Raw genomic sequence first — 11,847 nt, 5'->3', positions numbered from 1 at the left:
CCACTGGACTCTGGAGGAGACGTGTTCTGTAGAGCAATAGTCTCTGCTGCACGAGGAGCGGCGGCCTCCCTCTGAAGCCAAGACTGTGCACCCTGACCCACTCCACAATGGATATATCTGTCATGGGACATTAAGAAAAAAATTGTCCCCCAACCTGAACAACCCCTTTAAGGCAGTTATCAAGCGGAATAAGTTACAGCATAGCTCGAGGACAGGACGAGTAGGGGTCCGACTTCTGGAGTCCCCACCATCAGTAAGGGGATATAGCTCCATTTCTTGCCCAGTGTGGAGAACGGCTACAGCTAATTCTCACTCCATGAGAAATCCTATGTAAATGTCCTATATATCGCTCATACAGCCTATTGATATGAACAGTCAATGTGTAGTTCTTAGCTTCCCCTGTGGGGGCGCTGCAGGGAAACCGAACACTTATTACAAGCCTTTCCCACAAATGACAACTGATCTCCGAGCGTCACTTTACCATCAGTTTATTGTCAAGGATCTCCTCTAACAAGTAGGGATTTTCCATAGCGGAAAACCCCTTTAAAGTGCAAAGGTGCAAAACTAGGAAGTACAAGACGGGTTTTTAAAGGGTTTCATCCTAAAATGTAAATGATTGAGGGTTGTTCACGAACCCTGGACCCTATGCAGCGTTCTTTCTTCCGCACAGTATCGCTGAATCCGTTCCCCCTGAGCCAGAGATCGCTGCTGACAACTCCGCTGGGAGCCGCAATAGGAGCCACAATGGGTGTCATCCAGCTTGGCCACAAAAAAAGAAAAAAAAAACAAACAATATAAATGTCTTAAAGGGCATGTCCACATTTACGATTGATTTGTTTTACTGTTTAGACCTAAAAATCACTTCCAATCTATACCGATTTGTGTCTGCAGCTCCTACACAGGTTAATGCGTCTCCATGGTAACAGACTACAAACAAACCCTGTGTCATCTGATCCAGCAGTCATACTCTTTATTTCTGCCTCTTAATGGTATTAGCAAGAAATATGAGAGATGAAAGGGCGAGCGACTATAGGATCAGATGACACAGGGTGTCTGAGTAGTCGGTAACCATACAGACACATGGGTCTGCACAGGAGCTGTAAACAAAAAACGGTAAAGGACCAGTTACAAAATTGCTTCATCTGTTATTTTAGGGCTAAAACAGTTTCAAAAGTATACACACGACATTATGACAACTCCAAGAGTTGTAGGTACGGCATCGCCGATCACGATATATCGGCTCTGTATTGTACACTATGCAATTTAAAGGGGTGCGTTTAGGAGCACCCCACTCCTCTGCCTCACGGCTTCATGCTTGCGGGAGGGCACTGCGCTCCTGAGGATTGACAGCTCAGACCGGCGCCACTACCGATCGATGCTACCAGCCCAGGCTTCAGAGGAGCAGAGAAACTGAAAATGGCCGGATCCAGCGATCTGACCACTTTCAGATCTTTGCAAGTGCGCACGCTCCATGCCTAGAAGCCCGGCCGCCTCTGATAAGACGGCAGCGGCGGTCGGTAACCTAGGCAGCAAGTTATAGAATTTGAAGGAAAAAACAACCCTCTGTCCTTGAGAACTGAGAATAATTTTAAGAATGAGTAAATTGCACAGTAGCTTATTCTTACAGGCACTTTGCAATTAACTCATTCAAGAAGTCAAAACAGCCCCTTTAAACTACCAAAGTCTGAAATAAATAATAACATGCAAAAAAAAAAGCCGCGGCTCGTATACATAGTGTGTTTGTATTTTAGGAATAGTAAAAATATCTAGATTTAGACCAGAGCAAATTTACATACTACACAAATAATAATTTAAAACGGCAATATCCGACTTTAAAGGGGCGAGAAATCGGAACGGCATATCCACATGCGGCAAATAGAAATCATCTATGAATGTACACGGAGAGTTTGTACAGAGGAGCGGGACCGACATTTACAGAAGGAGAGACGTTCAGGATTAGCTCCTGCTCTGGGCGGGTAGATGGGACTTTCTTCGGAGGATCTAGTGCAGTCTTTGCTGTAATAGTTCGTCTATCTGAGTCTTGTACATGTTTTTCACATCCTCCAGGTCCAGGCGCAGCTCCTCCGCCTCCTCGGCTTTCTCGCCGTACATCTGCAGGATTGTGTTGTATCGCTGGTCCAAATCCTGAAACGGGCACAATACAGATTTGTGATGTAAAGGAGGCAAATGTATAAATTGTAGGGAGGGAGGGGGGATAGGCTGTTGAGACCCCAATAATCAGTACTGCGCTACTCACAGGAAGAGACTTTAGGACCCCCATTGTTCTATGGATAGCCCCCCCGCCCCCTAGAAATCATACATTTATCACCTATGCATAGTTGATGTACGAGCACCCCTTTAAATTTATCCCTTGGAGACATTTTACTTAAAGGGGCTATTCGGGTTTGGGATGAAAGTCTGCAGTCGCCCTATGTGACCGCCGACTTCTGAATCTTTACGGCGCGCGCTATGCATGCTCTCAGGGGTTTCTGATTCCGGTGGGCACGTGAGCGCAAGTATGCGATTTGCAAACTTCTGGTCACATTCTGACTAGAAGTATCCGGCCTCAATTCACTTGCATTGGCACGTCTAGTCGGCACGTGACCGCAGGTATGCAGATCGCGCACATCACTGCCCACTCTCACCGCCGGCACAGAAAAGACCTGACAGCTTACAATGCGTGTACTGGAAGGAGTCAGAAAAACAGAAAAAAAAAGTTGTAAACTCTCCCACTGGACATCAGGGTTAGCTCGCTGGCGAACTCTCAGTTAACACATTCTGCAGCAAGAAACAAAAACACTATGGAGGGCAAATGGTACAACATTTCAAAACTGATGTTTTTTGTTTTAGTCAATTAAAGAAAAAAAAAAAAAACAACCTGGAAAAAGTAGACAACCACTTTTAAAATGCAGACATTTGCAAATACAGTGAGCCCCCTACTACCAAAGGGTGGATTCATAGACTTGCTTTAGTACTATGCAAAAGTGTGATTGATGGCAGTGGCTATGTAATGTGAAGGCATGGGAGAAAGCACACATTTTTTTGGCTTGGGTCCCTGGTGACAACAGACAGAATTAAACCTCCTGTACAAGAAAGCTTTTCTAAGGCTGCATATAAATCTCTGTGAATAAGTCATCAATATCAGCTGGGTTGGGGGGCCGGCACAGAGTATCACCCTCCATCAGCTGTTTGTACAGCAGAAGCGGCAGTGTCTGGTCTCAGTAATGCAGCTCAGGTCACATTCACTTAAATGGGAGCTGCAGTACCGAGAGTGACCACTACACTATGTACGGAGCTGTGCTGCAGTACCGAGAGCGGCCACTACACTATGTACGGAGCTGTGTTGCAGTACAGAGCGGCAGCTACACGGTGTACGGAGCTGTGCTACAGTACAGAGCGGCCACTACACTGTGTACAGAGCTGTGCTGCAGTAACGAGAGTGGCCACTACACTATGTACGGCGCTGTGCTGCAGTACCGAGAGAGGCCACTACACTATGTACGGAGCTGTGCTGCAGTACCAAGAGCGGCCACTACACTATGTACGGAGCTGTGTTGCAGTACAGAGCGGCAGCTACACGGTGTACGGAGCTGTGCTACAGTACAGAGCGGCCACTACACTGTGTACAGAGCTGTGCTGCAGTAACGAGAGTGGCCACTACACTATGTACGGAGCTGTGCTGCAGTACCAAGAGCGGCCACTACACTATGTACGGAGCTGTGTTGCAGTACAGAGCGGCAGCTACACGGTGTACGGAGCTGTGCTACAGTACAGAGCGGCCACTACACTGTGTACAGAGCTGTGCTGCAGTAACGAGAGTGGCCACTACACTATGTACGGCGCTGTGCTGCAGTACCGAGAGAGGCCACTACACTATGTACGGAGCTGTGCTACAGTACCGAGAGCAGCCAATACATGGTGTACGGAGCTGTGCTGCAGTACCGAGAGCGGCCACTACACGGTGTACGGAGATGTGCTGCAGTACCGAGAGTGGCCCCTACATGGTGTACGGAGCTGTGCTAGAGTACCAAGAGCGGCAGCTACATTGTGTACAGCGCTGTGCTGCAGTACCGAGAGTGGCCACTACACCATGTACGGAGCTGTGCTGCAGTACCCAGACAGGCCACTACATGGTGTACAGAGCTGTGCTGCAGTACCGAGAGTGGCCACTACACTATGTACGGAGCTGTGCTGCAGTACCGAGAGTGGCCACTACACTATGTACGGAGCTGTACTACAGTACCGAGAGCAGCCACTACACGGTGTACGGAGCTGTGCTACAGTACCGAGAGCGGCCAATACATGGTGTACAGAGATGTGCTGCAGTACCGAGAGTGGCCACTACACGGTGTACGGAGCTGTGCTGCAGTACAGAGCGGCAACTACACGGTGTACGCAGCTGTGCTGCAGTACCGAGAGCGGCCACTACACTGTGTACAGAGCTGTGCTGCAGTACCGAGAGTGGCCAATACATGGTGTACGGAGATGTGCTACAGTACCGAGAGCGGCCACTACACTATGTACGGAGCTGTGCTGCAGTACCGAGAGCGGCCACTACACTATGTACGGAGCTGTACTACAGTACCGAGAGCAGCCAATACATGGTGTACGGAGCTGTGCTGCAGTACCGAGAGCGGCCACTACATGGTGTACAGAGCTGTGCTGCAGTACCGAGAGCGGCAGCTACACTATGTACGGAGCTGTGCTACAGTACTGAGAGCGACCAATACATGGTGTACGGAGCTGTACTAGAGTACCGAGAGCGGCCACTACATGGTGTACAGAGCTGTGCTGCAGTACCGAGAGCGGCAGCTACACTATGTACGGAGCTGTGCTGCAGTACCGAGAGCGGCCACTACATGGTGTACAGAGCTGTGCTGCAGTACCGAGAGCGGCAGCTACACTATGTACAGAGCTGTGCTGCAGTACCGAGAGCGACCAATACATGGTGTACGGAGCTGTGCTGCAGTACCGAGAGCGGCCAATACATGGTGTACGGAGCTGTGCTGCAGTACCGAGAGCGGTAGCTACACTATGTACGGAGCTGTGCTACAGTACCGAGAGCGGCCAATACATGGTGTACGGAGCTGTACTACAGCACCGAGAGCGGCCACGACATGGTGTACAGAGCTGATCTGCAGTACCGAGAGCGGCAGCTACACTATGTACGGAGCTGTGCTGCAGTACCGAGAGCGGCCAATACATGGTGTACAGAGCTGTACTACAGTACCGAGAGCGTCAGCTACACTATGTACGGAGCTGTGCTGCAGTACCGAGAGCGGCCAATACATGGTGTACAGAGCTGTGCTGCAGTACCGAGAGCGGCAGCTACACGGTGTACAGAGCTGTGCTGCAGTACCGAGAGCGGCAGCTACACTGTGTACAGAGCTGTGCTGCAGTACCGAGAGCGGCAGCTACACTGTGTACAGAGCTGTGCTGCAGTAGCGAGAGTGGCCCCTACATGGTGTACAGAGCTGTGCTGCAGTACAGAGAGCGGCCACTACACGGAGTACGGAGCTAAGCTGCAGTACCGAGAGCGGCAGCTACACTGTGTACGGAGCTGTGCTGCAGTACTGAGAGTGGCAGCTACACTGTGTATGGAGCTGTGCTGCAGCACTGAGAGCGGCAGCTACACTGTGTACAGAGCTGTGCTGCAGTACCGAGAGTGGCAGCTACACGGTGTACAGAGCTGTGCTGCAGTACCGAGAGTGGCCACTACACGGTGTATGGAGCTGTGCTGCAGTACTGAGAGCGGCAGCTACACGGTGTACAGAGCTGTGCTGCAGTACCGAGAGTGGCCACTACACGGTGTATGGAGCTGTGCTGCAGTACTGAGAGCGGCAGCTACACTGTGTACAGAGCTGTGCTGCAGTACCGAGAGCGGCAGCTATACGGTGTACAGAGCTGTGCTGCAGTACCGAGAGCGGCAGCTACATGGTGTACAGAGCTGTGCTGCAGTACCGAGAGTGGCCACTACACGGTGTATGGAGCTGTGCTGCAGTACTGAGAGCGGCAGCTACACTGTGTACAGAGCTGTGCTGCAGTACCGAGAGCGGCAGCTATACGGTGTACAGAGCTGTGCTGCAGTACCGAGAGCGGCAGCTACATGGTGTACAGAGCTGTGCTGCAGTACCGAGAGCGGCAGCTACACTGTGTACAGAGCTGTGCTGCAGTACTGAGAGCGGCAGCTACACTGTGTACAGAGCTGTGCTGCAATAGCGAGAGTGGCCCCTACATGGTGTACAGAGCTTTGCTGCAGTACAGAGAGCGGCCACTACACGGAGTACGGAGCTAAGATGCAGTACCGAGAGCGGCAGCTACACTGTGTACGGAGCTGTGCTGCAGTACTGAGAGCGGCAGCTACACTGTGTACGGAGCTGTGCTGCAGCACTGAGAGCGTCAGCTACACTGTGTACAGAGCTGTGCTGCAGTACCGAGAGCGGCAGCTACACGGTGTACAGAGCTGTGCTGCAGTACCGAGAGCGGCAGCTACACGGTGTACAGAGCTGTGCTGCAGTACCGAGAGCGGCAGCTACACTGTGTACGGAGCTGTGCCATTCCATTCTGCACACAGTTCACATTCGGCCGCAGCGGGAGCTGCACACAGCTGAATGGTGTATGTGTCGGGTGTCAGACCCCCACCGATCTAATATTAATGACCCTCCCTGTGGACAGTTCACATCTACAGTCTGGAGCACCTTTATCCTACATTGGTTCATGGTGAAGTACAGGAAATGCCCTTGTGACCGCACAGACCAATACTTGCCCTCATCTGAATGCGCAGTTTGGGGATCTCCTTCACCTTCTCCTCTAGATCGTCATTGACATTATTTAACCTGACGACTTCTTCGGCGAGAATGGAGCGAGTTTTTTCCAAACTTACAATTTCAAGCTGAAAGAAAAAAAAATGATTTGTAAATGAAGGGAAAATATAAACTCTACTTCACTTTCTGATGTTAGAGGTTTTTTCCTCCACTTTTCTTCTGTACAAGATTATGGGGGCGGCCATCCTGCAGGAGCTGCAATGTGTGCTCTGCTTTATGGCAGCCACACGGCTCAATAGTAACCAATATACTGAAGCTGGCTCACTTCTATGGGAAAGTGGTTGTGGGCATGATCTGTGACTTGTATAGAGATTATTAGGCAGGGAGTGGGGACGTGAGCTGTGACATCACCTATTGTGAATGGTGGATCCTGTGTTACGTACTGTATATAGAGGTGTTATCAGTCATTGTACAGGAGGAGGTGAGCTGTGACATCACCTATTGTGAATGGTGGGTCCTGTGTTACGTACTGTATATAGAGGTGTTATCAGTCATTGTACAGGAGGAGGTGAGCTGTGACATCACCTATTGTGAATGGTGGGTCCAGTCTTATCTACTGTATTCAGAGATGTTGTTTTTCATTTTATGATAATAATGAGATCATAAAGAGACTGCTTATAAGTCATCTGTACAGAAAAGAGCATGCGAGTACATTAGTTCCATAGGAAAAATTGCAAAATTTCAGGGATTTCTATAAATCTAAAAAAAAATTAAAAAATAAACAAATGTTATAAATCATGTCTTTGTATCACATTTCCTTTTAGTAAATTATGATAAAATAATTCCACCCCTCATATAAAGGAGGCTCGGTGCAGGCTTCAGTACACAGAATGGGTGCCACCTACAGAATCTAATAGGAGCTTCTCTATAGACACGTCTATCCTGTACACAGGAGACAGCCGACACCGCTGCTGCCGGCACACATCTCTGCTTAATGCTACAGCACATCCAAGGGTTAAAAATGCAAGAGATACCCAATGATGAGGACGCCATGTGTTACAGAAAGTAGCTTAAAGGGGTTACAAGTGTCTGCAGTCACGGTTTACAGTGCGCACGCAGTCAGGACTCCCTGGTATTGTCAATGCGATCAGGTGACAGCAAGTATTCGCTCTGCATGGACTAGATGCATTCAGTTTTTCGCAATGCACCTCTATTGATATAGGACAAGCACGTCTAGTTGGCACGTGACTGTATGTATGCAAATTGCTTACATATAGTTGCACGAGCAAAACGGGGAATCCTGACAGTGTGCGTATCACACACCGAGCCATCAAATTACCTGCAACTGTGCCATCTCCCCTTCTCTCAATTTTAGCTGAGACTGTAGACTTTCGATGACGCTGGAGCCGGCGGCCATCCTCACAGCGTCGTAGAGGTTGTTGCTGCTGAGTGACATGGTCATAGGGCCGCAGAGTGGATCGTGGGAATCCTCCTGTGTGCAGAGAAGACAGAAGATGGAAAATCATCAGAAGCATAAAACAGCTCAGACAAGTCATGGGTGGTCCCAGCTCCAGAAATGTACGATCCTACAACGTCACCTTTCACCCCTATAGTCACAGTGCCCCCTGTACAGGGCCAGAATGCAATGTAGTAAAAAGAACGGCACATAGGAACTGTAGGACAGGACAAGGAATACAAGAGATGTCATTACCTGTGATAGGAGAGAAGTCTGTAAACCTGTCAAATCGGCCCCGCTGATGGAGCTGGAGCGTGACAATGTCGGGGTGGTGGCACCAGTCTCAGGGGTGGGAAACCCATACGATTTACGCTCCTTGGGAAATAAGTAAAAGTCACTTCGTTGGAAAAACGTGCACATGAGATCTGATGACGTGACGTCACGCTGTCCTATCTGTCCAATGTCAAATGCAGCAGCAGTAACCCCTTCCCAACAGGAATTTTTTTTTTCTTTTAACAAAAGGAGATTTTTGTGTACTCACCGTAAAATCTCTTTCTCTTAGCCTCTAATTGGGGGACACAGAACCATGGGTGTTATGCTGCTGTCCACTAGGAGGCGACACTATGCATAATCTGAAAAAGAATAACTATGGCTCCTCCTCTGCAGTATACACCCCTGGACGGCGTCAGCATTCTCCAGTTTTGTGCAAAAGCATTAGGAGGAACATAACAGAAACATAACCATGCCTGTAAGAAGGCCACTCTGTACGAGCTCAAAGAACAATATGAGAACTGAACCGTAACAACGGCCCGTAAGGGCAACAGGGTGGGAGCTGTGTCCCCCAAATAGAGGCTAAGAGAAAGATTTTACGGTGAGTACACAAAAATCTCCTTTACTCTGTCGCCTCATTGGGGGACACAGAACCATGGGACGTCCCAAAGCAGTCCCTGGGTGGGAAGCAATGGACAAATATTGTGCTAGCAGGTCCCTAAACTTGGGGCACTGCCGCCTGCAGAACCCATCTACCCAGGCTCGCATCTGCTGAGGACTGGGTATGAACACTGTAGTGTTTCGTAAACATGTGTAGGTTAGTCCAAGTGGCAGCCTTACACACTTGTTGTGCCGAAGCCTGGTGCCGAATGGCCCAGGAGGCCCCTACTGCCCGCGTAGAGTGTGCCGTGATACCGGCCGGAAGAGAAGAGTTGTTAAGGCGGTAAGCCTCTTGTATGGTGGACTTGATCCACCTGGCAATGGTAGCTTTGGAAGCCGGCAGATCCTTGCGAACGCCTTCCGGAAGAAGGAAAAGGGAATCAGACTTCCGGAAGGGTGCAGTCCTAGACACGTATATACGCAATGCCCTGACAAGGTCAAGCGTATGCAGAGCCTTTTCCACTCTATGAACCGGAACCGAGCAAAGGGACGGCAGTGAAATTTCCCTGTGATGTAGGTGCACCGCACCGAAACCTGTCAGGCTTGCATCGGTGGTCAGGACCTTCCATTGTCCTGAGAGAAAGGATTTTCCCCTTGCAAGCGAAGTTGGCTTGAGCCACCAGTGTAAGGACCTCCTGGTTGACGATGTTAGCCGGAACTCCCTGTCGAGGGAGAAAGGATTCCTGTCCCAGGACCTGAGGATGGCTAGTTGAAGAGGCCTGAGGTGAAACTGGGCAAATGGTACCGCCTCCATTACTGCTGCCATCCTGCCGACGACTCTCATGGCAAACCGGAGAGATTGGGGGGGATTGCAGAGGAGTATGCGAACTCCCAGATGGAGAGCCAGTGCCTTGTCCCTGGGAAGGAGCACCAGCCCCCTGGAGGTGTCAAATAGCATCCCCAGGAAGGTCAGGGACTGACTCGGGGTAGTCGCTGACTTTTGTAGGTTGACTAACCAGCCCAGGCGACTCAGTGTCGATTGTGATTGAGACACTGACCTTGCAGTCCTTGAAGGTGGAGGCCTTGATGAGAAGGTCGTCCAGGTATGGAACGACTACAATGCCTCTGGAGTGTAGAACGTCCATGGTGGCTGCCATAATCTTGGTAAACGTTCTGGGAGCCGTGGCGAGTCCGAACGGGAGAGCCACGAACTGGTAGTGGTCCTGGTTGATCGCGAACCTGAGAAATCTTTGATGGGTGGAAGCAATTGGTATATGCAGGTATGCGTCTTGTATGTCTATGGAGGCGAGATATTCTCCCTGCTCCATGGACGCAATGATGGACCGAAGGGACTCCATGCGAAAATGACGAACCCGTACATATTTGTTGAGTTGTTTTAGGTCTAGTATGGGCCGAACACTGCCTCCTTTCTTGGGGACTACGAATAGAATGGAGTAGAACCCTCGGAAGTGTTCGGTCGCGGGAACCGGTACTACGACTCCTGCTTGAAGGAGAGAAGAGACTGCTTGGTGGAAGGCACGAGCCTTGTCTAGCGGTTTTGGTGGAACAGAGAGGAATAACCGGTTCGGTGGACTGGAAGTGAACTGTATCTTGTATCCGGAAGACACTATTTCCCTGACCCACCTGTCTTCTGTAATAGGCAGCCAGACTTGCTGAAAGAGCATATGTCGTCCGCCTACTGGTGTGGTGTCTTCCGGAGTTCGTGAGTCATGATGAGGCAAAATTCTGAGGTTTTCCTCCTTTGGGCTTCGCCTGGCCTGCTTTCGACTGCCAGATCCTGTCCAGCCTCTGCGCCGCCCGTGGGTAGTCCCTGCGTGGAGAGCGGTTACGATTATGTGCTGTGCGCGAGATGGACCAGCCTGAAGAATTCCGAAAGGATCGGAATCGTGTTTGGTTACGCCGTTTAAATGTGCGCTTAGGTTTTATTTGAGGGAGAGAGGTATTCTTACCCCCAGTGGCGTTGGATATCATTGTGTCCAACTTTTCACCGAAAAGCCGCCCACTGAGGTACGGGAGATGCGTGAGGGACTTCTTCGAGGCCGCATCCGCTTTCCATTCCCGCAGCCAGAGGATACGCCGAATTGTTATGGCGTTTGCTGCTATCCCCGCTACACCTCTTGCGGAATCCAGGGCTGCACGAAGCATGTAATCTGCTACCACTGCTATTTGAACCGCTTGGTCCGACAGCTCAGGATTTGACGCTTGGAGGCCAGCTTGCAATTTTTTGGCCCAAGCCAGAACGGCCTTGGCCGCCCAAACTGAAGCGAACGTGGGGGCCAGGGAGGCCCCTGCCGCTTCAAAAACTGAACGAGCCATGCGTTCTACCTGCCAGTCTGCTGCGTCCCTGAGGATTGAGCTATCTGGCAGTGAGAGGACGGTCTGTGCTGCGAGCCTAGAGACTGGGGGGTCCACTTCGGGTGGGTCTGTCCACTGTTTGGTGTCCTTTTGTGGGAAGGGGTACCTAGCCTCTAAATATTTGCGATTGGTGAATTTCTTCTCAGGCTGCGAAAACTGCTTGGTAAGGATCGCCTGAAATTCCGGCTGGTTAGAGAAGACCTTAGGTGGTTTCAGAACACCTTCAAAGCAAATCTTATGTTCTGGGGCTTCCGGGGTTGGATCGGAAATGTCCAGCACCCGATGGATGGAAGAGATTATGTCCTCAACTAGCGCTGTATTGCTAGGGGGACAAGGGACCAGAGACCTCTCCGTTTCGTTGTCTGAACCGGAGTCACAGAT

General features: G+C 50.4%; 1 protein-coding gene across 1 annotated transcript in view; it reads right to left on the bottom strand.

Moving 5' to 3' along the window:
- Window positions 1-1,723: 1,723 nt before the first annotated feature.
- TMF1 (TATA element modulatory factor 1) overlaps window positions 1,724-11,847 on the bottom strand; it is a 31,016-nt gene continuing 20,892 nt past the window's right edge. The window contains exons 14-17 of the mRNA XM_073569737.1: window positions 8,476-8,595; window positions 8,104-8,256; window positions 6,767-6,892; window positions 1,724-2,145 (exon numbers count right to left, since the gene is read on the bottom strand). Coding sequence (XP_073425838.1) covers window positions 2,002-2,145; window positions 6,767-6,892; window positions 8,104-8,256; window positions 8,476-8,595 — 543 coding nt within the window. The 3' untranslated portion in view covers window positions 1,724-2,001. The remainder of the gene's footprint in view (window positions 2,146-6,766; window positions 6,893-8,103; window positions 8,257-8,475; window positions 8,596-11,847) is intronic.

This window comes from Dendrobates tinctorius, unplaced genomic scaffold (genome assembly GCF_039654945.1).
Source record: "Dendrobates tinctorius isolate UK_male_01 unplaced genomic scaffold, ASM3965494v1 ptg000027l, whole genome shotgun sequence".
Taxonomy (NCBI): Eukaryota; Metazoa; Chordata; class Amphibia; order Anura; family Dendrobatidae; genus Dendrobates; species Dendrobates tinctorius.
This window is presented reverse-complemented; position numbering and strand designations above follow the sequence as displayed.